Source organism: Erinaceus europaeus, chromosome 5 (genome assembly GCF_950295315.1).
Source record: "Erinaceus europaeus chromosome 5, mEriEur2.1, whole genome shotgun sequence".
Taxonomy (NCBI): Eukaryota; Metazoa; Chordata; class Mammalia; order Eulipotyphla; family Erinaceidae; genus Erinaceus; species Erinaceus europaeus.
This window is the reverse complement of record NC_080166.1, coordinates 12959933-12985106: the sequence shown is the minus strand read 5'-3', so window position 1 is coordinate 12985106 and position 25174 is coordinate 12959933. Positions and strand designations below refer to the sequence as shown.

The 25174-nt window shown below is 49.6% G+C and overlaps 1 protein-coding gene across 5 annotated transcripts in view; it reads right to left on the bottom strand.

Moving 5' to 3' along the window:
- ADCY2 (adenylate cyclase 2) overlaps positions 1-25174 on the bottom strand; it is a 289600-nt gene that overhangs the window by 263832 nt on the left and 594 nt on the right. Inside the window, exon 1 of one of the 5 annotated variants that reach the window (XM_060191142.1) lies at positions 24747-24926. The exons of the other annotated variants lie outside the window; for them this stretch is intronic. Within the exon in view, the coding sequence (XP_060047125.1) occupies positions 24747-24749 (3 nt within the window). The 5' untranslated portion in view covers positions 24750-24926. Of the gene's footprint in view, positions 1-24746; positions 24927-25174 lie in introns of those variants that run through there. 5 annotated transcript variants of the gene reach the window in all.

The following is a 25174-nucleotide window of genomic DNA, read 5'->3' as shown; positions in this document are numbered from 1 at the left end:
GAGAAATGGAGAGAGAGGGGAATACAGAGAGGGGAAGAGAAAGACAGACACCTGCAGACCTGCTTCCCTGCAGGTGAAGTGACCCCCCCCCCCACAGGCGGGAATATCAGGGGTCTGGAACCTGGATCCTTATGCAGGTCCTTGTGCTTCGCGCCAGGTGTGTTTAACCCACTACACTACCGTCCGGGTCCCGTTTCTTTTTTCTTTTTTTATTAGGGATTTATTAATGACTTGCAAAATGACGAGATAACCGGGTATAACTCCACACCCTCCCTACCACCAGAGTTCTGAGCCCTCAGCCTCATCAGTGGAAACTGCAGATATCCTCCCAAGGCTGCAGATATGGGTTGACTTTATGTCTATATCTGTATCTACATCTTATTGATGTTTCTGTATAGTTCCGTAATAACTAGAGACATGAGTCACATCAGTAACACATGACTCACATGGGGCCCCAACATGTATGTGTCTCTGCCCTACAGCGCCCCAAAGCAGAAGGTGGCCTGGCAGCACTCTCTGTGGGTACAGAGACTGGGTTTGTCCTAGGCCGTCAGACTAGGACAGAGAGAGCTCTAGGCCTGGTTCCTGGGGGTGAGGTGAGGGCAGAGACAGGGCTGGCCACTGTCCCAGGCCTCTGTCCTCTGGTCAGGCAGCAGGTGGTGACCTCGACCAAACCAGGTCAGTCCTTGAGTGACCAAGATGATGCCTGTTCCCACAGGTGGTGAAAGAGGAGATGTCACATGTGACAGCCCTGTTCTCATCTCCCAGGGCTGTTTTTGCCCAGGCTGATGTGCTAGGCTGCTCTCTTCTCTCTTCTATTCTGGCTCCACTAGTCTCTCTGAAAATGGGCACCTCAGGGCTCCCGGGGCCAAGATGTGACAGGAGCCAGGCAGTCCGGTTGCATGTGAGCGTCCCAGGAGTCTCACTGAGCCGGGGACAGAAGAGGAGCAGGAGCAGGACAGATGTCCTCTTTCCATGACTTCGGACACCAGTGGGCAGGAAACAACTCTTGGCTTTGCTTACTCTGGTTTCCTGCAGAAAAATACCCCCACCTGCAGGGGGGATCGATTCACAAGCCGTGAAGCACGTCCGCAGGTGTCTCTCTTTCTCCCCACCCCCCTCTATCTTCCCCTCCTCTTTCAATTGCTCTCTGTCCTAAAAAAATAATAATAAGGAAAATAAAGATACAGGGAAAGATAGAAACAGGCTGGGGTGTGGATCCACCTGCCGAAGTCCACGTCTAGCAGAGAAGCAATTACAGAAGCCAGAGCTCCCACCTACTGCACCCCATAGAGAATTTGGGTCCATACTCCCAGAGGGCTCTGAACCCCAACTCCATCAGGACCTGAAGTGTCTGTCACCAGGAGTCTTGTTTTTATACCTTCAATGCAAGGGAAATGAATCTGGAAAACCCCTGAGGAAGCCAGGCTCAATTTCTCTTATCCGAGAGAGAAGGGGGGAAAGGAAGGGCAACTGGGACACTTGGGAATAATAATAGATATAGGTGTGACTTGGAAAGAAAGTGAAGGCAGAAACACAGAAAAAAGGGGGGAATATATATATATATATATATATATATATATATATATATATATATATATATATATATATGGCCAACCCATATCTGTGAGCTTGGGAGAAGAACTGCAGTTTCCAGTGGAGGGAATGGGGACACAGGAGTCTGGTGGTGGGAACCGTGTGGAGTCATCCCCCCGTTAAAGTTTTGTAAATCAATTATTATATCAGTAACTTCCCTTTGAAGAATTCAAACTGGGGGCCAGGAGACAACTCAGTCAGTAAAACCTCTCTCTCCATTCTTCCCTCTCCCACTAAATAAATATAAAGAATTGAGCCAAGGGACTAGGGAGACAGCATAATGGTTCTACGACAGACTTTCCTGCCTGAGGCTCCGAGGCCCCAGGTTCAATCCCCAGCACCACCAGAGGCCAGAGCTGAGCAGTGCTTTGGCATGTATCTTTCATTTAAAAAGAATAAATATTTTTATAAACCAGGCCAGAGGGAGTCGGGTGGTAACACAGTGGGTTAAGAGCAGGTGGCACGAAGCACAAGGACCAGCGTAAGGATCCCGGTTTGAGCCCCCGGCTCCCCACTTGCAGGGGAGTCGCTTCACAGGCGGTGAAGCAGGTCTGCAGGTGTCTGTCTTTCTCTCCCCCTTTCTGTCTTCCCCTCCTCTCTCCATTTCTCTCTGTCCTATCCAACAATGACAACAACAATAATAACTACAACAATAAAACAACATGGGCAATAAAATGAAATCAAATAAATAAAATCTTAAAAAAAAAGAAAGAAAAGAAAAAAACAGGGAAAAAGCCAGGGAAACTGCTGCCAGCATCACACATACACAAGGCCCTGCACTTGCCCCAAGATGCTACAGTAAAATCAATAAGCAAAGCCAGGGAAATAGCTCAATGTTTTTAGAGCAAAGAGCATGCATGTCTGTAACCCCAGAGGTCCCAGGTTCAAATCCGAAAGCCACCATAAGCCAGGGCTGATTCCAGGGCTCTGGAATCTCTTTCACCCAGGAGACATATATGTGTATGCCATAAAGTGGATATTTTAGTAGACAGAGCCAGTAAATGAATAAACGATCTGTCAGCACAACAAAGACCCAATGTCTTACTGTCCTGTGTGTAGGATATGCCAGGTGGCATCATTAGTCTTTTAAACATGGGCGTTAAATTTAGTGTCAGGGTCTGGATCTCTGAGAAGTGACTTGCTTGGGACACAGGTGACTTCATCAGATAGAGTAGAGGCAGTGCCTGGGTCCCCAAGATTCTCAGCCCCCCGCCCACAGAAGCATTATACATGGATTTGGGGTCACTGCTAGGCCAGTACTTTGGTTTCACGGTCCTAGAGAATTAAAATGTGTAACTTGATACAAATTCTGACTGTCCTTATGCCAAATACCAAAGAATGGAGAGAAAACAAAACGCTGAAAGAAGACTGTCAGCTCAACACCCGGACTCCCTGGAACTTGCCCCTGGACTGGGGACCGGGGTGACAGCAGACAAGGGGACAGAGAAGCAGCAGCCAGCCCAGAAGCTGTGGTTGAGCAGGAAGCGGGAGCAGGAAGTGGGAAGGCAGTCAGGGTGATGGGGGCGGGAAAGGTGTTCGCCAAAGACATTTCTTTCCTACTTTTTCCTCTCTAATTTAAGGCCATCAAAGCCCACCTACATTCAGTCAGGCAGCCTGCCGGACGGTTTTGTGATCACTTCGAACAGTCCTTCTTATTTGTTTTTATTTTTCATTGCCACCAGGGTTATCTATCGCTGGGGCTCTGAGCCTGCACTCTGGCTGCACTCTGGCTCCGCTACCTTTTTGTTTTTCTTTCTGTTTACTTCCACAGGACTGAGGTGGAGAGGGGTGGGGAGGCAACAAGGGAGAGAGAAAGGTAAACACCTACAGACCCGATTTACCCCTGGAGCGGGGACTCAAACCTGGGTCCTTGTGCATGGTGCTGTGCACACAGTGTATCGATGCCCAGCCCCCTCTAATAGTCATTTCAACACTAATAGAGGCAAAAGTCCCTTATTAATGTCGGGACTGGGAGGTCCCTGTAGCACAGGTACAAGGGTGTGTCACCATTAGTGCTCCAGGCTAAACCCAAGTCCCGGAATCTGTGGGGTAGAGGGCCGCAACCCGCTGGGAGCTCTAGGGGAGAAGGGGCCCCTGTCCTGCCCATGACTTGGTCCTGGGATACTGGCAGGGGACTTCTGCTCTCCTGATGGAGGACATCAGTCACTACATCACCCCCACAAGCAAGGGAAGGAGCCTAAGCTTCCAACAACATCCCCAAGCTGGGAAGGGGCACCCAGAGACATCCAAGGCCAGGGCAGCTGAACCGCAAGAGCCCTAGTGTCACCCCAGGGGAGCTTGAAATTCTTCTAGAAGTCGGAACAGCCACCAAGAACCTGCAGCTGCCCTTGGAAGCAAATGCAAAGCCAGGTTTCCTGTAGAGAGCTCTGGTGGGAAACAGAGCCCGCATTCATCAGGGAGGGTCAACTGGTCAACCACCTCTGCAGTGTTTGTGCTTTCATCACGTGCCTGGGGGTAAGGCAGGGGGTGGGGGGAGCAAAGCCAAGAATGACAGGGTGCCTTAGACCCCAAATTACACGGGTCTCCTCCCCCACCTAACCCCTGCCTGCAGACGGGAGGAGGTGGAAGACACCTCAAAGCATGCCTCCCTCCCCTTTTTTTTTCTGCCCCTCCTCATTGAAAGCAAACACAGGAGCTCAGAATGCAACCAGTCTGAACAAGAAGAATCTTGTCAACCTGTTGGGTTGTTGGAAAACACATGACACTTTTGTGCACAGAAAAACAGGGGGGTGAGGTGGTAGCGCACTGGGTTATGTGCACATAGTATGAAGCATAAGGACTCACACAAGGATCCTAGTTCGAGCCCCAGCTCCCCACCTGCAGGAGGGTCACTTCACAAGTGGTGAAGCAGGTCTTTCTCCCTTTCTATCTCTCAATTTCTCTCTGTCCTATCCAATAAAACAAAACAAACAAACAAAAAAAGGCAACCAGGAGCAGTGGATTCATTGAGCAGGCACCGAGCCCCATCGATAACCTTGGAGGCAAAAAACAAAACACAGAAGGGGTTGGGAGGGGTTGGGTGGTGGTGCACCTGGTTGAGCGCACATGTCACAGCGCACAAGGCCTGGGGTTCAAGCCTGTGGTCTTTACCAGCAATGCTGCAGGGGTCTCTATGTCTCTCTCCCTCTCTATATCCCCCTCCCTCTTGATTTCTGGCTGTCTCTATCCAATAAATAAAGATAATAAGAAATTTAACATGGGAACTACTGATTGTGACACTTCCAAAAAACCCAAGTCCTCCTTCCTCTTCAAGGAAAAAAAAGAAAAAAAAAGACTGACCATGAAAGCCTGCCTCAGTGTACTGAGATGCCAGGTTTGGCTCTAAAGTGTTCAAAACACCTTTCTAGAAAGTCTTTTTAAAGGAAAAAAAAAAGTCTGCAAGTTTGCTGAATGAGGTCACAGCACGGAAGTGGACTGAATGCCTTTTGGTGTGGACTAGGCGGTGATGAGGGGTCTCCTGCTGCTTTTTTCACTTTCCGAGCCACCTCACAGCTTTTGCTGTTGTGGGCTGGTCCTCGGTGGCTTCCCATTGCCATCCCATCACTTTATTTCCCTCATCTACTGGGTGAGGAGGGGTCTTTGTCTCTGATAGGCCTTTTCAGGGGATAACAGGCTGGTTTTGTTTGTTTGTTTGTTTGTTTTTCTGCATCTTCACTCTTTCCCAAGTCCATTTCTCAGTTTTTGCTAAGCTCTACCGGTGTCTCCTTTAGAAGGTGAAGGGGAAATATAACGTGAAATAGGAGGTTTTTACTCCAAGAAGATAGTCAGTGAATAAGTTTGGTGCACAGAACGTCCTCCGGCCTACCTTCTCACAGGCTGAGCAGCACAGGTGAGCCAGGAACGACTGCATTTGTTACTAGAGTAAACGGCACTCTTTCTCCTTCTTCTCCTTCTCCTTGGAAGCCCAGCACTATCTCACCCAGGAGCAAGTGGGCTGGGGGTACTCACATTCTAAATAAGAGCTTACTTCACCCCCAGACATGGTTTGGAATGCCTTTGTCCCTGAACAAAAAGATCTGCTACCCATAACCTAGATATACACCAGTTTCTGTGAGAAAGAGCTTATGTGCACACGTATCCATAAACTACTGCAAAATATATACCTGAAAGCAGAAGTACACTAGAGTTTGCAGTGAGTACCTCCCTAACACTTCCTCTCCACTATTCCAAGCTTGGGATCCATGATTGCTCAACAAATTGTTTGGCTTCATATGTTAATTCTCTTTTCAATCACCAGGTTCCAGATGCCACCAGGATGCTGGCCAGGCTTCCCTGGATTGAAGACCCCACCAATGTGTCCTGGAGCTCAGCTTCCCCAGAGACCCACCTTACTAGGGAAAGAGAGAGGCAGACTGGGAGTATGGACCGACCAGTCAACGCCCATGTTCAGCGGGAAAGCAATTACAGAAGCCAGACCTTCTACCTTCTGCAACCCACAATGACCCTGGGTCCATGCTCCCAGAGGGCTAGAGAATGGGAAAGCTATCATGGGAGGGGGTGGGTTATGGAGATTGGGTGGTGGGAATTGTGTGGAGTTGTACCCCTCCTACCTTATGTTTTTGTTCATTAATCCTTTCTTAAATAAAAAATTTTAAAAAAATCTGCTAGATATTTGACTGCGGGTCTAAGTATGGAGGTTTCTGTTTTAAAAGATATACCATATAGCAGAAAACAAAACACAAAAAAAAACAAGCCTTCTGTCTTATCTGCCTGTAAGGTCATACTTGAAATCTTTATTGTAAATTCAGATTATAACTGTCCAAGGATTCTAACCAAAAGAATATAGGTCAGATGTATTAATCCTAAATCATATTCTTATTTTTAGGTTCCTGATAATAAAAAAAAGGATGCCATCCTGACTTCCCTGGGCAGACGCCCCCACCCATGTGTCTTGGAGCCTCCCCTCCCCAGAGCCCTGCCCCATAAGGGAAAGACAGAGACAGGCTGGGGATGTGGATCCACCTGCCAACACCCATGTGCAGAAGCAACTACAGAAGCCATAACTCCCACCTTCTGCTCCCCATAAGGAATTTGGGTCCAGGCTCCTAGAAGGGGAGAAATGTCAGGAGAAGATGACCAGAGGGCTCTGAACCCCAACTCCGTCAGGAGAGAGAAGAGGGAAAAGGAGGGACACTCAGAGGTAGTCACAGGTATGGGTGTGACTCAGAAAGGAAGAGAAAGCAGGACTGTGGGAAGATGGGCAACTATCTATAAATACAGCTATAGAAATAACAGTCAGCCCATCTCTGTGCCCTTGGGAGAACCACTGCAGCTTCCAATGGAGGGAAGCGGCACACAGAACTCTGGTGGTAGGGGCAGTGTGGAATCGTACCCCTGTTATCTCATCATTTTGTACAGCAATATTAAATCACTAGTGAGATTTAAAAGAGGAAAAGTGTGTTGCTAATACATTACTCCAGCAGGAGAAGATGACGAGCCAGAGATGGTGGGATCAGAGAGCGGGCAGGAGAAGGGAACTGAGAGACCTGGGAGGTGGAGCAGAGGCCGCAGCTCTGGACTGAAAAGCCTGGAGTCTGAGCCCCATCTTCTGCTTCTCTCCTCCTCCTCCTCCTCCTCCTCTTTTGTTTTTCCTCTCTCTCCCTCCCTCATTAATAAAGAAATAAACCTTTTAAAAAAAGAAGAGGAGGAGGAGGAGGAAGCAGCGGCAGGACCAAGAGGCAGTGCAGCCTGTTGAGCACACACATCACAATGTGTGAAGACCCAGGTTCGAGCCCCTGGTCCCCACCTATGGGGGGACTTTATAAGCGGTGAAAAAGTATCTCTTCCTCTTCTTCCTCTTCCTCTTCCTCTTCTTCTCCTCTGCCTCTACCTTCACTCTCAATTTCTCCTCCTCTTCTTCTTCTCCTCCTTCTTCCTTCTTCTTCTCCTCCTCTACCTCTACCAGCACTCTCAATTTATCCTCCTCCTCTTCTTCTTCCCCTTCTTTCCCTTCTTCTTCTTCTCCTCCTCTAACTCTACCTTCACTCTCAATTTCTCTCTGTACTGTTAAATAACAGTAAAATTTTATTCAAAGAAGCAAGCTAAGTGGCCAGACACCTCCATGTTTTCAGCTGCAGAACTGAGGGTCAGTGAGAAGCCTTTGTTCCTTGATCTTTTGGATGAATGTGTGTATGTGTGTGTGCGCGCACGCGTGTGTGTGCATGTGTGTGTGTGTATGTGTGTGCGCGTGTGTGTATGTGTGTGCGTGTGTGTGTGTGCGCGTGCATGTGCATGTGTGTGTGTGTGTATGGCGAGGAGGTAAATAAGAACAGCCGTTGACCTGAAACCAAATGTTCCTTGTTCCGCATAAATATCCCCACCTGTACCCACCCCGTGCTAACTATAAAAAGCCGAGATGGAAAATGTTCGGGGTCGCAACAAGGAGATACTACTGCATGGAGGCTCTTGGGACCCCAGCTTAAGCTTGCTAATAAAGGCTCTTGTACTTGCATGTGACTCTGGACTTTCTTGTGTGTGATCGGGACCCGAACTTCTAGGCATAACGGGGGTGGGGGGGAGGTAGCGAGCAGGTGTGTTATTTTCCCTTTCTCCTTGTCCCTACAACTTAGCACGAGCTCTGTCAGTAACGTATTAACAAGCTGCATAACCACACAGGCAAACAGAAGACTCTTTGGACCCTAAAGGAACTGTTACTTAGAAAATGGTTAAAATGGAGACCCACAGAGACACAGAGAGGTAAGATGGCCCTATTTCTCCCCTTTCTGAGAGGCACTTAGACTACTTCCAGCTGTACGCAGAACAGGCGCATAATCTTGTGGAGAAGCGTGATTCTGCTGTTCTTTGTAGGACTGAAAATACACAAGCTCCCCCTCCCCTAAAGGAGAATGAACAGTGTCCTTTGGGGGGCTGTCCCGGACCTCCACCTCTCCCCTTCCTGTCTTTAGGGTTCGTTCATGTCTCTCTTTCTCATGTCTACCGTGGCCCGTTAACATCCTGCCTTCTTTCTTGACACAAATCAGGAAGCCCGATGGGGGGGGGGGGCACAAGAAGCAGGCAGAGTCCCTCAGGGGCCAGAGCTGGAGAGAGCTGCCTACATGTCTGTGGGAGGCTGTGTTCTGCCTTTCCTTCTGGGGTCCATCTGGCAGGCCATCTGGGGCTCACTCTCTAGCAGCTATATCCTTGACTGGGGAAATCGGAGCCCTGGGCCAGGAAGCCGGCTCTGCTGAAAGAATGTGAACCTGAGGCCCCGGTTTCAGCCCACAGCCAGAAATGGTGGAATGATGTCTGGGGCTAAAAGTGGGACCGCTGGAGCTTAAGCCGTGCAAGGCCTGTGTTTCAACGTAGAGTCAAAAAGCCAGGTGGTGCTGCACCTGGTTGAGTGCACGTTACCACCCTCAAGGACCCGGGTTCAAGCCCCCAGCTTCCATCTGCAGGGAGAAAGCTTCACACACACCAGAGGTGAAGCAGGTCTTCAGGTGTTTCTCCTTTTCCTGCTTGATTTCTCCCTATCTCTATCCACTGAAAGTATATATTATAAAGAAATAGAAAAAATATATATAAAAATGATAAAATTGAGTTGAATCAGCCCCTCTGTCCTATATGAATGAGTACATTTACTGTCTCAAGGAAGAATTAGGTTTCTTTAATTTTTATTTATTTATTTATGGATAGAGATAGCCAGAAATCGAGAGGCATGGAGGAGACAGAGAAGGAGAGAAACAGAGAGACACCTGCAGTCCTGCTTCACCACTCATGAAGCTTTCCTCCTTCAGGTGGGGACTGGGGGCTTGAACACAGATCCTTGCACACTGTAAGATGTGCAGTCAACCAGGTGTGCCACCACCCGGCCCTGAGAGAATTAGTTTAAGTTTGTTATTCTCTCATACTCTCCTCTGATCATCAGTATCTTGAAATTTTCATTATTTTGCACTTAAGTTTTTATGTGACTTTTGAGTACTGCAGGATATGAAATCAGGCATACGCAACGATCCCATGGTGGGAGTAAGCACCCAGGAAGAGAGCTGAGACCTGGGAGCTAGTGTTCCTGCTGGCTGGGACACCCCATCTCCATTCATGATACCTCAGAGAGAGTGGCAGGGCTTGGGAAAAGTGGGAAAAATCCCAAGTCCATGACCCTGCCAGCCAGGCTTCTGGCTTCTGGCTTACAACAGTGCTGGTCTGCCTTCTTCTCCACCAGGAACATTCTAGAAGTTGGCAACCCTAGAAACTTGATGCATTGGAGCCAGGTGGTGGCAGACCTCACTGAACACACCTGATACCAGGTGCAAGGACTGGTGTTCAAGCCCCCAGACCCCCACCTGCAGGGGAAAACTTCATGAGTAGTGAAGCAATGCTGCAAGCCCTGCCCCCTTCTATCTCCTTTCCCTCTCAATTCCTGTCCATCTGTACCCAATAAATAAGATATTTTTTAAAAAACGTAATGTATTCGGGCAGTAGCGCAGCAGGTTAAGCGCAGGTGGCACCAAGCACAAGGACCAGCATCAGGATCCCGGTTGAAGCCCCCGGCTCCCCACCTGCAGGGGAGTTGCTTCACAGGTCTGCAGGTGTCTGTCTTTCTCTCCCCCCTCTGTCTTCCCCTCCTCTCTCCATTTCTCTCTGTCCTATCCAACAACAAAGACATCAATAATAACTACAACAATAAAACAAGGGAAACCAAAGGGAAGAAAGAAAGAAAGAAAGAAAGAAAGAAAGAAAGAAAGAGAGAGAGAGAAAGAAAGAAGCTCGATGTATTCAAGACACCCTCTTGAGTGGTATCATGCCGGTTATAACCATCACAAGAAACCTCAGGAACACCCATGCTGTAAGAAGAATCAGCCACGCTTTAAGACTCTAGCTTCACGTGCTCTCAGTTCTCCATGGGACACCGTTTAGTAGAGCTGGTCACTGACAATGCTCACCTGTTCAAGCCCCTGATTCTGCCTGTAGCAGGGGAACTTCACCAATGGCGAAGCAGTGCTGCAGGGATCCGTCTCTCTCCCTCCTCCCCCTCCTTCCCTTTTCCTCTCCCTTTCTCTCGCCCTTCCCTCTTAATTTCTCTCTGTCTCTATGGAAAAGAGGAAAAAGAATGGCCTCTGAGAACAGCAGAGTCATCATGAAGGCACAGAGCTCCAGTAATTAAAAAAAAATAAAATAAAAAGGAAACATAAGGAAAAGAATGGGATCAAGGAAAGGAGGAAACAATCATTTGGAACACCGGAAGAAAAACCTTAACTATGACTTGGCTGAGCTCTGAAACAACAGCTTTCATTCAGGTGTGTGTTTTATACTCCTGTCCAGCTGTGGTCCTTCTAGGACATTGGGCTGAGCTTTAAAACTCTCTGCCAGAGATGCTTACCTGGCTTTGCAGGTGCGACTGTCCCTGTCCCTCTCATCGAAGCCTGACTCCGGGGATAGAGCTGAGCCTGTGCAGGAGCCGGACAGGAGGAGGGCCAGCTGTCGCTGCCAGCACCAGCTGCCTCAGGAGGGCTGTCCCCTGCCTCTCCTCTCCTCTCCCCTCCCCTCCCCTCCTCTTGACTGTGCTGGTCCCACTCCTAAGTGCTGAAGCGCCCTTAGCAAAACCTTAGGTGGCCCTGGTTCAGCAATCCTGTTCTCTTCTCCCCAGATACACCCAAACTATCAGGTGGACTAGCCCGAGAGGGAGGAAGCAGAAGGTAAACCATCTCTTCCTCTCAGTAATCCTCCCTAAGGCTGCTCCAAGCTGGCTACACTGGGGGAAAGTCAAAGTTTAAATGAATAGAATCATTTTATTGGCATGGGGGGGGGGGGGTATGGCTGGGGCCTCGTGCAAGCAGTATGAATCCATCAGTCCGGTGGCCTTCTTTTTTTCTTTCTATTTTATTTGATAGGATCGAGAGAATTGAGAGGGGAGAAGAAGACAGACAGGGAGAGATGCCAGTCCCTGTTCAGGACGCCAGTTGTCAGTCTAGCTTCGCGGGCAGGAGACAGACGACCAGGGACTCATGGCTGAGCTGGGAAGCAGTATCTCGTTTATTAATCAGATACATTGCCTTTTATGCATCTCTTCACCGGAAGTGGCAAGGGAAAGGAAATGACTAGGAGAGGGGGCAGAACAAAAAAAAGAGCACAAACAGAACATAGAAAGCTTCCATCTAACCAGTGGGGATGAAACCAATACCCTGCAGGTAGGGCGGGACCCAGGGAAAACAGTGATTATGTAAATAGACCACACTGTAAGTAAAACAAGCGAACCTAATGTGATGATCCAAACAGAAGGTCTTATAAGCAGAATTTAGAAGCATACCAACAGAGAGAGAAGAGCTGGGGACAGACACAGCATAATGGTTCTACAAAAGATTCTTGTACCTTGGCTTCCAAAATCCCAGGTTCAATCCCCAGCACCACCATAAGCACTTAAGCACTTAGCAGTGTTCTCTCTCTCTCTCTCTCTCTCCCCCCTCCCCCTCCCCCTCCCCCTCTCCTTCTCCCTCTCCCTCTCTCTCTCAAATGAAAATAAACTAAAATTGTTTAAAGGGGGGAGAAATAGTTATCTGCCGACCTGCTTCACTACTCACAAAGCTTCCCCTTGAAGGTGGGGTGTGGGGGTTCGAACTGGGATCCTTGCACATAGTGATGTACCTTCAACCACATGCACCTGGCCTCCATGAGGAGGAAATTTGGTCAAGATATGCCAGGAACATGATTAACCTGGAACCCAGGAGGTGGGTGGGTCGGTGAGTAGCAGGACAGACATGGAAATCACACATGTCAGGGACGGATCTGACCCACAGCGCCAGAGACCAGGGATGGTATCACTCTCTCTCTTCTGTAACAAGAAAAAAGCATCTTTTATAAATGGTTAACTTTTGGGGCCAGGTGGTGGTGCACTTGGTTGAGCTCACACATTACAATGCACAAGGACCTTGGTTTGAGTCCCTGGCTCCCCCCTGTAGGGGGGAAGCTTCACAAGTGGTGAAGCAGGACTGCAGGTGTCTCTGTTTCTCTCTCTTTCTCCCCCTTCCTCTCAATTTCTGCCTGTCTCTATCCAATAAATAAATTTTAAAAATTAATGGTTAATTTATGTAAAAAGTAGAAACCCTCTAAGCTTTTGCCTGTGTTTTTTAAAAATAAAAAAAAACTTAAAGTAATATTCCCAACATTGATCACATAATAATAACCTTTAAATTTTATTACTGGTTTTGGATACAGAGAGAAGTTGAGAAGGAAGGGGGAGACAGAGTAGGGAAGGGAGCCACCTTCAGCCCTGCTTCACCTCTCATGAATCCTCCCCTCTAGAACCCGGGTCCTTGTAAACTGTAACGTGTATGCTCAACCAGGTTCTTTTTAAAAAAACTTATTTTAAGTTATCATTCCTGTTTTAAAATATTTATTTATTTATTTATTTATTTGGGTAGAGACAGGGAGAAATAGAGCAGGAAGTGGGGAGATAAGAGAAAAGGAAGAGCGAGACAGAGAGGTACTTTCAGTTCTGCTTCCCCACTTGTAAAGCTTCCCCCCTGCAGCTGGGGACAGGGGCTTGAACCCAGGTCCTCGTTCAATGTAGCATGTGCACTCAGGTAGGTGCGCCACCACTTGGCCCTAAAGATTTATTTATTAACATGAGAGAAAGTGAGGGGGCAGAGAGAGAGAGAAAGAGAGACAGAGACAGAGAGAGGGAGAATCAAAGCGTCACTCTGGTAATCTGCAATGCCACAGAGCAAATTCAGGGCCTTGTACCTTTACCTCCGATGCTCCAACCTCGGTGCCTTTCAAGGCTGCCCGTAATAAAAATCTGGGGCTCAGAGGAGTGGTCCCATGGCTGACACACGCCCTGTACTCCTGAGGGCCAGAGTTCCCTCCTCAGTGCCACACAGGAACAGCAAAGACGAAACAAACAGAACAGCGCAAAGGGCAGGGAAATGTTCTCTCCCTCTCTCTCTCTCATAGAAAGAGAGAGAGAGAAAGAAGCGTCTTCTTCTCTTTCATACACAGATTTAAATTTCCTAGTACTCATTTAAATTTCACTAGAAACACATCCACCGGAGACCTCGCCCTGAACCCTCTCCAGGACAGACTGAACATCGCGGGTCGCCACCTGTGGCCTGTGCTGGAAACAAGATGTGCCCGGCACTGCTGAATGTTTCATGTGGTCCGGCTTCCGCAGCCCCCAGGAGAGCCCCAGGTGCCCTGCCGTCTCATTCATTCGCGCGTCTTCCCAGAACGAGCAGGCAGAAACTACCGGGAAATGGTGGGGGTGGCACGCACTGCCCGGCCAAGCCAAGACCGGTCTCTCCGTCAGCAAAGTTGTGCGATGGGGAACGGGGTGGGGGGAGACAGCGTGGGGGAAAGCTCCCAGAGCCGACCACACACTGGCGACTCAGGTGGAACTCGGGGCGCTCCTGTGCAGGCCTTCTGCAGGAACTGGGGAGTCGGGCGGTGGCGCAGTGGGTTAAGCGCAGGTGGCACGAAGTGCAAGGACCTGCACAAGGATCCTGGTTCTAGCCCCCAGCTCCCCACCTGCAGGGGAGTCGCTTCGCAGGCGGTGAAGCAGGTCTGCAGGTGTCTGTCTTTCTCTCCCCCTCTCTGTCTTCCCCTCCTCTCTCCATTTCTCTCTATCCTATCCAACAATGATGACATCAATAACAACAGCAATAATAACTACAACAGCAATAAAAAACAAGAGCAACAAAAGGGGAAAATACATAAATAAATTTTAAAAATTAAAACAAAAACAAAGAACCAGCAGGTGGTGGAGGAGCTCACAGTCAGTGCTGCCCCAGGCCAGGTGACAGGGAGGCAGCGAGGGAGGGTGATGTCCTTGGAGGGTTTGCAGGGACCACAGACAGCAAGCTCTGTAGGCAGGATGTGCAAAGCCACACTAGCAAAGCTCCAGACAAAGGGCGAGTCTAAGGGTCCAGGCGGTGGCGCACCTGATTGTGTGCACACATCACAGTGCGCAAGGACCCAGGTTCAAGCCTCTAGTCCCCACCTGCAGGGGGAAAGCTTCAGGAGTGGTGAAGCAGGTTTGCAGGTGTCTCTCTGTCTCTCCCTCTCTATCTCACCTTCCCCTCTCAATTTCTGTCTCTATCCAATAATGAATAAAAAATTTTTTTTTAAAAAAAAAAGGTGGGGAGAAGAGTCTAGAGATGCCACTGAGAACGAAGGTGTCCTCCATCCTGGCAGGGAGCTGCTACACTGGGCCTGGTGGAGGCCTCTTGGTCCCAGGGTCCATCTGATGACCTCAGGCCTGATGGGCACTGAACTCAGGACCTGGGGACTTCGCTACCAGGGACGTTATCTGCAGACTCTTCAGTGTCAGTGTGGGTGGGGGTCACGGTGCAGAAGTATCCAAGACACCAGGGCGCCAGGACACACTGACTGGGGATGTGTGTGGAGAATCAGTGACTTCCCTGATCAGTCACTGAGATGCCGAGCTGAGATTGCGAATGTTGCAAGGGGGGGAGGGTTGTTTTTACCTGACTGTGTATCTTTTTTTGCCTCCAGGGTTATCGCTGGGGCTGTGTGCCAGCACTACAAAGCCATCACTCCCAGCAGCCATTTTTCCCTTTTACACCCCCCCACTTTATTCAATAGGACAGAGAGAAATGGAGAGAGAAGGAGGAGACAGAGAGGGAGAGAGATGGACACCTGCAGACCTGCTTCACCACCTGTGAAGCTTCCCCACTGGTGGTGGGGTGCAGGGGCTCGAACCCGGGTCCCTGTGCATCATACACTACATGTGTTGAACCCACCCAGTCCCCTAGATTTCGGATGTTTAGAGGCTCAGTGACCACACCCTGTCTCCGAGAGCTGTTTACCCAAGTATCACTGTTCTGCTTCCCTCTGAATCAACTCTTTTGGGACCTGGAATTCACAGTGGCCCTCAAAGGGGGCGCCTCACTGCTCCCCCTCCTCCAGGGGTCAGTAGAGCCACCTTCAAGGTGACACCCAACAACAGAAGGAGTAAGGAGGGGCTGGGCCATAGCACAGGGGTTGAGCACACATGGCACAAAGCTCAAGAACCAGTGTAAGGATCCCGGTTCGAGCCCCCGGCTCCCCACCTGCAGGGGAGTCGCTTCACAGGCGGTGAAGCAGGTCTGCAGGTGTCTGTCTTTCTCTCCCGCTCTCTGTCTTCTGCTGCTGTCTCCATTTCTCTCTGTCCTATCCAACAGCGACAGCAAAACAACAACAACAACAATAAACAAGGGCAACAAAAGGAAAAAAAAATGGCCTCCAGGAGCAGTGGATTTGTAGTGCAGGCACCAAGGCCCCAGCGATAACCCTGGAGGCAAAAAAAAAGTGGGGGGAGGAGAAGTCAGAAAGTAGCACAGCGGGTTAAGCACAGGTGGCGCAAAGCACCAGGACCGGAGTAAGAATCCCGGTTCGAGCCCCCGGCTCCCCACCTGCAGGGGAGTTGGTTCACAAGTGGTGAAGCAGGTCTGCAGGTGTCTGTATTTCTTGCCCCCTCTCCTGTCTTCCCCTCCTCTCTCCATTTCTCTCTGTCCTATCCAACAATGACAACAATAATTACAACAATAAAACAACAAGGGCAACAAAAGGGAATAAATAAATATTTTTAAAAAGAAAAGGAATAAGGCGGTGGGTGTGTATGACAGCATCATCAAGCTCCAGAAAGGACCAGCTGGATAGACACGAACACCCAGCGCTGGTTCCCCAGTCACCGACACTCAGTGGTCAGGCCCCTGAAAGCGCAATCACTGAGCAACCACAAAGGAAGCCACCCGCCACCTCTCAGCCTCATTAGCTTCCAGATGCAGCTGCTATGCAGCAAACCACAGTCCCAAGACACACACGAGATGACACTGGCCACCAGAGATGAGCGCCGTGCTTTGTGAACTGCAGCTATTGTCACCATCGCTGACTCCACTGCTGTCACTGCTTCCTGCCATCACCTATTGTTCAGTGATGTTTTTTGGTGACATATATATATATATATATACAGAGCTATATATATGGGATAGGAGCTGGGCAGTGGTGCACCCACTTAAGGGCACATAGTGCTATGCACAGGATACACACAAGGACCAGGGTTCAAGCCCAGGCTCCCCACCTGCAAGGGGAGGGGGACTGCACAGCAGTGAAGCAGGTCTGCAGGTGTCTATTTTTCTCTCTCCCTCTTTATCTCCCACTCCCCTCTCTCAATTTCTCTCTGTCCTATCGAATGGGGGCGGGGGAGAAGGACACCAGGAACAGTCGATTTGTAGTGCTGGCACCTAGCCCAAGTGCTAACCCTGGAGGCAACAACAACAACAACAAAGATAGCAGGATTATAATTCCACCCCGTCCCCACCCCCAGAGTTCTGTGTCCCGTCGCCTCCATTGGAAACTGCAGTGGTTCTCCCAATGTCACAGGTATGAGCTGACTGTTATTTCCATAACTAGCTATATTTATAGATATTTGCCCTTTTTTTTCCCTAGGGGGCTGCCTTCTCTTCCTTTCCAAGAGTGACTGGTTTTTGAAGCTAACTGTGTCCAAGCTGTTTCCCTCTACAGAGACCCAGGGCTGGTGCTCTCTGTGCTGCTAGGTGGCCATGGAGGTCTGGGAGTGTAGCCTCCTTGGCCTCAGCTACTCACCGTGTATGTGCAACTTGAAACCACAGGAGAGGACCCAGGAGATGAGTCAATATGCCACAGCATAGCACTTACATGCCTGAGGTCCCAGAGGGCCCGGGTTCAGTCCCCAGCACCACCACCAACCACAGCTGCACGTGACTATTGTTTTTCTGTCTCCCGTCCACAGAACAAGAAATCTTGAGGCTCTCAGTGAGAAGCAGGAAGGTTGGCATCCAGTGTGGTAGGAGCAAGCATGCTGCAGAGGGGCGGGGAGACAGCACATGCGTACAGAACAGGACTGTGACACCATGGCCTCTGAGACAGCAAAGCCAAGCTGCCGAGAGGCCCCGCTTAGTGAAGAGTCTGGGAACACTCAGAAACAGGACAACAGGGGAAGCTCCAGTCCAGAGGCAGCACAGTGGCTGAAGCGCCGGCCTCTCGTCCATGAGGTCCCGAGTTCAGTCCCAGCATCACATGTACCAGAGCACCTCTGTGGTTCTCTCCTCTCTCTCCTTCTGATTCTCAAAAAGATAAACAAACCAATCAATAAGTAAACAATTGGGAGTCGGGCTGCAGCACAGCGGGTTAAGCGCAGGTGGCTCAAAGCGCAAGGACCGGCATAAGGATCCTGGTTCAAGCCCCCGGCTCCCCACCTGCAGGGAGAGTCGCTTCACAGGCGGTGAAGCAGGTCTGCAGGTGTCTGTCTTTCTCTCCCCCTCTCTGCCGTCCCCTCCTCTCTCCATTTCTCTCTGTCCTATCCAACAACAACGGCATTAATAACAACAATAACAATAATAACCACAAGAGCAACAAAGGCAACAAAAACGGGGAAAAAATAGCCTTCAGAAGCAGTGGATTCGCAGTGCCTGCACCAAGTCCTAGCAATAACCCTGGGGGCAAAAATAATGATAATAATAATAAGTAAACAATAAGAACTACCCAAAGGAAAAGAAATAACAAGTTATGGGGGCTGGGTGGTGGCGCACCTGGTTGAGCGCACATGTCACAGTGCACAAGGACCCAGGTTCGAGCACCCAGTCCCCACCTGCGGGGGGAAGCTTCACAAGCAGAGTTGCAGGTGTCTCTCTGTCTCTCTCCCTTTCTATCTCCCCATTTGCTCTCGACTTCTGGCTGTCTCTATCCAACAAATAAAGATAGTAAAAGAAAATTAAAAAAGAGAATAGAAAGAAAGAGAAGCCACAGTGTCAGGCCCCAGTGAGTTCTTCAAGGGTGTCTATCCACACCCTTCTCACAACAAGAGAGAGGAATGGGGCTGGGTGGTAGTGTACACGGTTAAGCACACTCCCATGGGGGAGTGGGAGCTTTAGGATGGTGGAGCAGGGCTGCAAGTGTCTCTGTCTCTTTTCCTCTTTATCTCTTCCTCCCCACCTCAATTTCTCTCTGTCTCTATCAAATAATAAATAAAGGAAGATTTAAAATGTATATCACATTCAGTTGGGACCCTCAATTTAAAAGTAACTAAATAAATACGGAAAGCCCAAAGAGAGCCATGGGGCTGGGTGGTGGCTGGCCTAGTGGAGTTCACACGTCACCGTGAGCAAAGATCTAGGCTCCGGGCCCATCCCCACCTCGAGCGGTGAAGCAGGGCTGAAGGTGGTTTTCCTTTTTTCTCTGTCTCACAATAAAAGCATGAGAGAGAGAGTGAGGGAGAGGGAGAGGGAGAGGGAGAGGGAGAGGGAGAGGGAGAGGGAGAGGGAGAGGGAGAGGGAGAGGGAGAGGTGAGGCTGGTACAGACAGCAGAGGCTGAGCTATTCAGTGTGGCATCTCAGTGAGCAAGCTGGGAGTGACAGCCCTGCAGAGATCTCTGAGCAAGTCCTCCGGGAAGACCCCAAGGTCTGAGCCTGGTCCCAGCGCCGTCCGCCTCCCCACCTGTCCAGCAAGTGCCCTGCCAGCTCTGAACTCTGTGCCAGACAGCCTCTTTCCTCACCACAACAACCACAAGAACTATCCAAAAGAAAAGAAAAAGAAATAAAAGTGTGGGGGGAGGGGACAGGTGGTGGTGCACCTGGGTGAGCATACATGTTACAATGTGCAAGGACCCAGGTTCAAACCCCCAGTCTCCACCTTGCAGGGGGGAACGCTTTGCAAGTGATGAAGCAGGGCTACAGCAGGGCTACAGCAGGGCTACAGCAGGGCTCTGTCTGTCTCTCTCTTCCTCTCTATCACTCCCTCTCCTCGCTTTCTGGCTGTCTCTATCCAACAGATAAATAAAGATCATAAACAAAAAGTTATGTAACCACAGCAATATAATACAGAGCTGGGAGGCCTGTGACAGCCCACAATTCCTGGGACATATTCCTTGCCAGGTATTATTCTAGAAACACCATTTGTACTGTAACAACAACACCGATAGACAACAAGGACAACAAAAGGGGAAAAATGGCCTCCAGGAGCAGTGGATTCTTAGTGGAGACACCGAGCCCCAGCGATAACCCTAGAAGCCAAAAAAAAAAAATTAAAAAAGAAAAAAGAATTGCCCACTTCTTAGAGGACATATCCAAGGCAGAAGCCTCCTACCATTTTCTCTCCCCCCTCCGGAAAACAGAGTTGGAGACTGGGGTTGGAGCATAGACTTCTTTCTATTTTCTATACTTCCACTTGCCACTTGTGGCACTGAAAGATTGCCAAGGAAAATAAAAAACAATTTCCCTCGACATTCACTAGAGTTATTGGTTTTTGTTGGGGAAGAATGAAGGTGTTTCTTCTTGTGCAGATGGGAGCAACACTCTGGAGTCATTAGGAGAGACAGTCTGGTGGCAGATCAGAAGTCAGAAGTGCCCTGCTCACTATTTCCACATCTCATCCAAGCAAAGAGGGGGACTTTTACTCTGTAGCCAAATCACGCACATGGCACGGTGGGGACAAGTCCATTCTCCTGGGGTGTCAGTACCCTCCTAAAGATTGATTTCATCACACCAGCTGACTGCTTAAAATTCATGGGAATATTTTTCCCATTCCAGTTGAAATACTATTTATTATTATTATTGGTGGTGATGGTTGTGTTATGTCACCAGTAGGTTATTGCTAGAGCTCGGTGCCTGCATAAGTGGCCTTTTTTTTTTCCTTTTTCTCTTACTAATAGAGAAATAGGGGACCAGGCGATGACACACCTGGTCAAACACACACATTACAGTGTGCAAGGACCCGAGTTCAAGCCCCTGGTCCCCACCTGCAGGGGGAAGCTTCAGGAGTGGTGAAACAGGGCTGCAGGTGTCTGTCTTCCTCTCTATCTCCCCCTCTCCTCTCCATTTCTCTGTCTCTATCCAATAATAAATAAAGAAAAAGAAAAAATCTTTTAAAAAAAGAGAGAAAGATGGGGGAGGGCAAAGGAGAGAGAGAGAGAGGATAGAGAGAGAGAGAGAGTGACCTGTAGCACTGCTACACCAGGTTTAAGCTTTTCCTCTGCAGGTGGGGATCTGGGGCTTGAACTAGGACCCTCACACAGCAGGCCATGCTCTCTGCCAGGTATGTTGCCACAGGGCCCCCAAATATGATGATTTCTAAACATAAATTTTAGCCAAAACAAATCTGGCTGAAACCAGCTGGAATCCTGACAAAATGCAAAAAAAAAAAAAAAGTGACATCCCTTTTCTTTGTGACCACCAGACAAATTTTGTGCGAGGCTGGCTGACAGGGGAGGTGGTGGATGGGAAAGAATCCTGAGAAATGGTTCCATGCAGGCGGCCATGCAAACCAAAACTGGAAAGTGAAATGGCATCCCCAAGTGCACAACTGAAAGTTAGGTCCCTCTAGTTTCAAGTTGGTTTTATTGTTTGTTTGTTTTTAAATTTTTTATATTTATTTATTTTCCCTTTTGTTGCCCTGGTTTTTTACTGATGTTGTAGTTATTGTTGTTGTTACTGATGTAAGTTGTTGTTGGGTAGGATAAAGAGAAATGGAGAGAGGAGGGGAAGACAGAGAGGGGGAGAGAAAGACAGACAGCTGCAGACCTGCTTCACCGCCTGTGAAGTGACTCCCCTGCAGGTGGGGAGCCGGGGGCTCGAACCGGGATCCTTACGCTGGTCCTTGCGCTTTGTGTCACGTGTGCTTAACCCTCTGCACTACCACCTGACTCTCCCATTTGTTTGATTTTTGAGGCCAGGGTCCCAGTTTACTTTGGTCAGTATTCCTGTGTCATCACAACAATTTGCACAAAGCCAAGAGTTAAGCTGCTTTTCCAGGTGGTCTAACAAGAGCATCAAGATGAATAATAAAAATGCTTTGAGGTGGGGTCAGGCAGTGGTGCACCCGGTTAAGTGCACAGAGTACTAAGTACAAGGGCCCGCACCAGGATCCAGGTTCAAGCCCACACTCCTGATGTGCCGGGGGCAAGTTTCACAAGCAGCAAAGTGGGTCTGTAGGTGCCCCTCTCTGTCTCTCTTCCCCTCTCAGTTTCTGTCCTAGCCAATAAAACGGGGGGGGGGGGGAGAAATGGCAGCCAGGAACCATGGATTCATAGTACTGGGACTGAGCCCCGGCGATAATGCTGGAAGAAAAAAATAAGTAAAATAAAATAAAAATAAATAATGCTTTGAGTTTGACTGTAACTCCTTGCAAAGTCCTGAGTGGACCACAGGTTGACATTAAGTGACACTGATTTGTGAATGAAGTCAATGAGGGAAACAGTAACTCAAGATGACGCTCACTCAGTGTTTGCCCCTTCTAGAGTTTTCTAACCCCAAGGCACGCAGTGGACATATTAACGTGTATCGGGAAGATGCAAACATCATGCTGGGGTCTTGTATTCTAGGACACCAGGATGACAGTGGAGAGAACTGCCAAGACAGAGGTACAGCAATGTAGTCTAGCAGATCAAAATCTGCCGCCTTCGCGGGGAAGGAGGAATCTGCACAGGAGCTCAGGCAGCAGAAACAGACAGCCTTGCTCCCGAATTCATCCCAGTCTGCTGCCCTAGTCAAGGACTCCAGGGTGGTAACCTCAGCTTGCTCCAGGCAGCCTTTTTCATTGCCTCAAAGTCCAATTCTGGGGAGTCTGAGAGATGAGTGCCTTCTATTCTAGGGGAGCCTGGAGTCCCCGCAACTGGCCAAGCTGTCTGATGATTCTAGAAAACCAGTGGGTGATGACGCCCTTAATAGAGCACACATGTTCCAATGTGCAAGGACACAGGTTCAAGCCCCTGGTCCCCACCTGCAAGGGGAAAGCTTCGTGAGCAGTGAAGCAGGGCTGCAGTGGTCTCTCTGTCTCTCTTCTTCCGTAACTCCCCTTTCCTTCTTGATTTCTCTTCATCTCTACCCAATAAATTAAAATAAAAACAATTTTTTTAAGAAAATCAATGTGGGAGGGAGTCGGGCGGTAGCGTAGCGGGTTAAGTGCAAGGACCAGAGGAAGGATCCTGGTTCGAGACCCTGGCTCCCCAGCTGCAGGGGAATCTCTTCACAAGTGGTGAAGCAGGTCTGCAGGTGTCTGTCTTTCTCTCCCCCTCTCTGTCTTCCCCTCCTCTCTCCATTTCTCTCTGTCTTATCCAACAACAATGACATCAATAACAACAATAATAATTACAACAACAATGAAAAACAAGGGCAACAAAAGGGGAAATAAATAAATAAATATACAAAAGAAAACCAGTGGAAACCAGTGGGGGGTGGGGGGGTGCACCTGTTCCAATGTGTAAGGACCTGGGTTCAAGCCCCTGCCCCCACCTGCAGGAGAAAAGCTTCATAAGTGGTAAAGCCATATTGCAGATGTCTCTCTGTCTCTCTCCCTCTCTATCTCCCTTCTTCTCAATTTCTTCCTCTCAATTATAAAGATAATTTAAGCAATAATAATAATAAAAAGAAATAAAGGAAAGCAATAGGGACTGTCAGATGTTCAGAACCACCCTGGGAGCACAAGGTTCACAGTCCCTGGCTGTTCTCTCTTCTCCCTTGGACCTGCAGACCCGGTGTCCACCTGAAGGGGGGGCTTTTCACCAGCTCCAGACTCCCTCTCAGGTTCTGCCCTTTCTGCACAAGCTGGGCACAGAGGGCTTACGGAGCCATCGGAGCCAGACCTGCCCCTGAACTTGCCCTTCCTGGGGTGATGCCACCGGCAGCTCCGAGTCCTCACAGAAGGCAAAGTCGGGTAGTGAGCCCGCGTGTCACTGGGTCTCTGAGCAGCTCAGCACCTGCCAGCCCTGAGAGCAGGGCTGTGCCACACAGCACCCAGGGGTGCACTGCACACTAGTCTTTAAATACTCGAGCGGCGCTGTAAATAGACCAGCACCTGCTGCTCCCTCGTTTAGAAAGGAACACACACCACGACCACACACACCACGGTGGGTTGGATGTCAGACTCCACGGAGCCAAGTCCTGGCAAAAGAGAGCGTTCCAGAAGGGAGGAGATTCCTTCCTGGTGGCAGGGGGTGGGGGAGCAAGAAAGTGCAGCTTTGCAGAGGTCTTGCCGGCCAGTCAGAGTAACAGGAACCCCCCTTCCTTTTTTGGCCCCCAAAATGATAAAGGGAGAGAAAGCTACCATTCCAGGAGCAGCCCAGGCTACTGACCACCAGTACAGGACTAGCCTGAACTCATCTGGATGACACAGAGAGAGAGAGACCAGCCAGGTGGTGGTGCACCTGGTTGAGTACATACATTATAGTGCACAAAGGCCAGAGTTCAAGCCCCCTGCCCTCACCTGCAGGGGGGAAGACGCTTCACAAGTGGTGAAGCAGGACTGCAAGTGTCTCTGTCTCTCTCTCTCTCTCTCCCCTTCCTTCTCAGCTATGCCCCTATTCAATACACAGGGCACAGAAATACACAAGGGAGCAGGAGAAACAGCCCACCTGGGCCTTGAGCATCCTAGCCCAGCCGCCACTGCACTGGAGGAAATTTCTGTGCTGTGGTGTCCCTCTGCCTCCCTCCCACTCTCTCTGTATAAAAATAAATACAATTACATTAAATTAAAGTCACAAGACCCTCATAGTGCTCCATACATCTTAAGCACCAGAACCCAGCTATGTTCTCTCTCCTACTCTCCCCTTGCTGCCTCTCAGCGAAAGATAGAAAAGTGTTGGGAAGCGGGCTCCTTTACGCTTTAAAGATGACAACAGTGAGAACAAGGCTTTCCAGGTGTCTGTGCTTCAGGGTGTCAGGAACAAACCAGCAAAGCCAAAGACAGCCCTTCAGTGCTCTGTGAACATAGGAATATGCTGTACATACTGTGAACCATTCCTCTCCCCTGGTCAAAAGGCACAAGGTCCCGGGTTCAAGCCCCTGGTCCCCACCTGTAGGGGGACAGCGTCAGGAGTAGTGAAGCAGGTCTGCAGGTGTCTCTCTGTCTCCCCCTCCCCTCTCAATTTCTGTCTCTATCCAATAATAAACAAGCAAACAGCTTTAAAATATTAAATTAAATTTAAAAATCCCTCTGGGGTCCAGGGAGTGGCACACCTGGTTAAGTCAATATGTTACAATGCACAAGGACCCAGGTTCAAGCCCAGGGACCCCACTTGCAAGGGAAAAGCTTTACGAGTGGTGAAGTAGGGCTGCACGTAGCGCTGCAGGTATCTTTCTCTTTCACTCTCTATCTCCTCCTCCTCTCTCAATTTCTGTCAGAAGTAAATAAATAAAATTTTAAATCCTTCAGCGGAGACAGATGCTGACCATCCAGGGTACCAAGCCTCAGGGAGCGACTGGATGGGTAATGCAGACAGGATTCACACCCGCACAGCTCAGGAGTGCAAAAGTTTGGAAAACACACACAGAGAACAACCAGGTGACAAGAAGTTTCCCCCCATCTGCAAGTGCCCCCTGGCTGCTCCGTGGTGCCAGCAGAGGGTTTCAGGGAACCCAGACAGCGGGCAGGGCAGAGTGGCCCCAGCTGAGGCCGCAGCGGCATCGCCTTGAGCTCCGGGTCACCCAGATCTGCAGCCAGCAAGCTGACCTCCAGCCCAGGCTCCCGGCCAGGCAGACTCTGTGGATGGGGGTGGGGGGTTCCCAACAGCTACACAGCATCCCATCCCTGCAGCCTGAGGATGGAGGTGGGGCGTCCATGCAGAGGCTTCTCCCCAGTCTTTGCCCTCAGGCGCGTC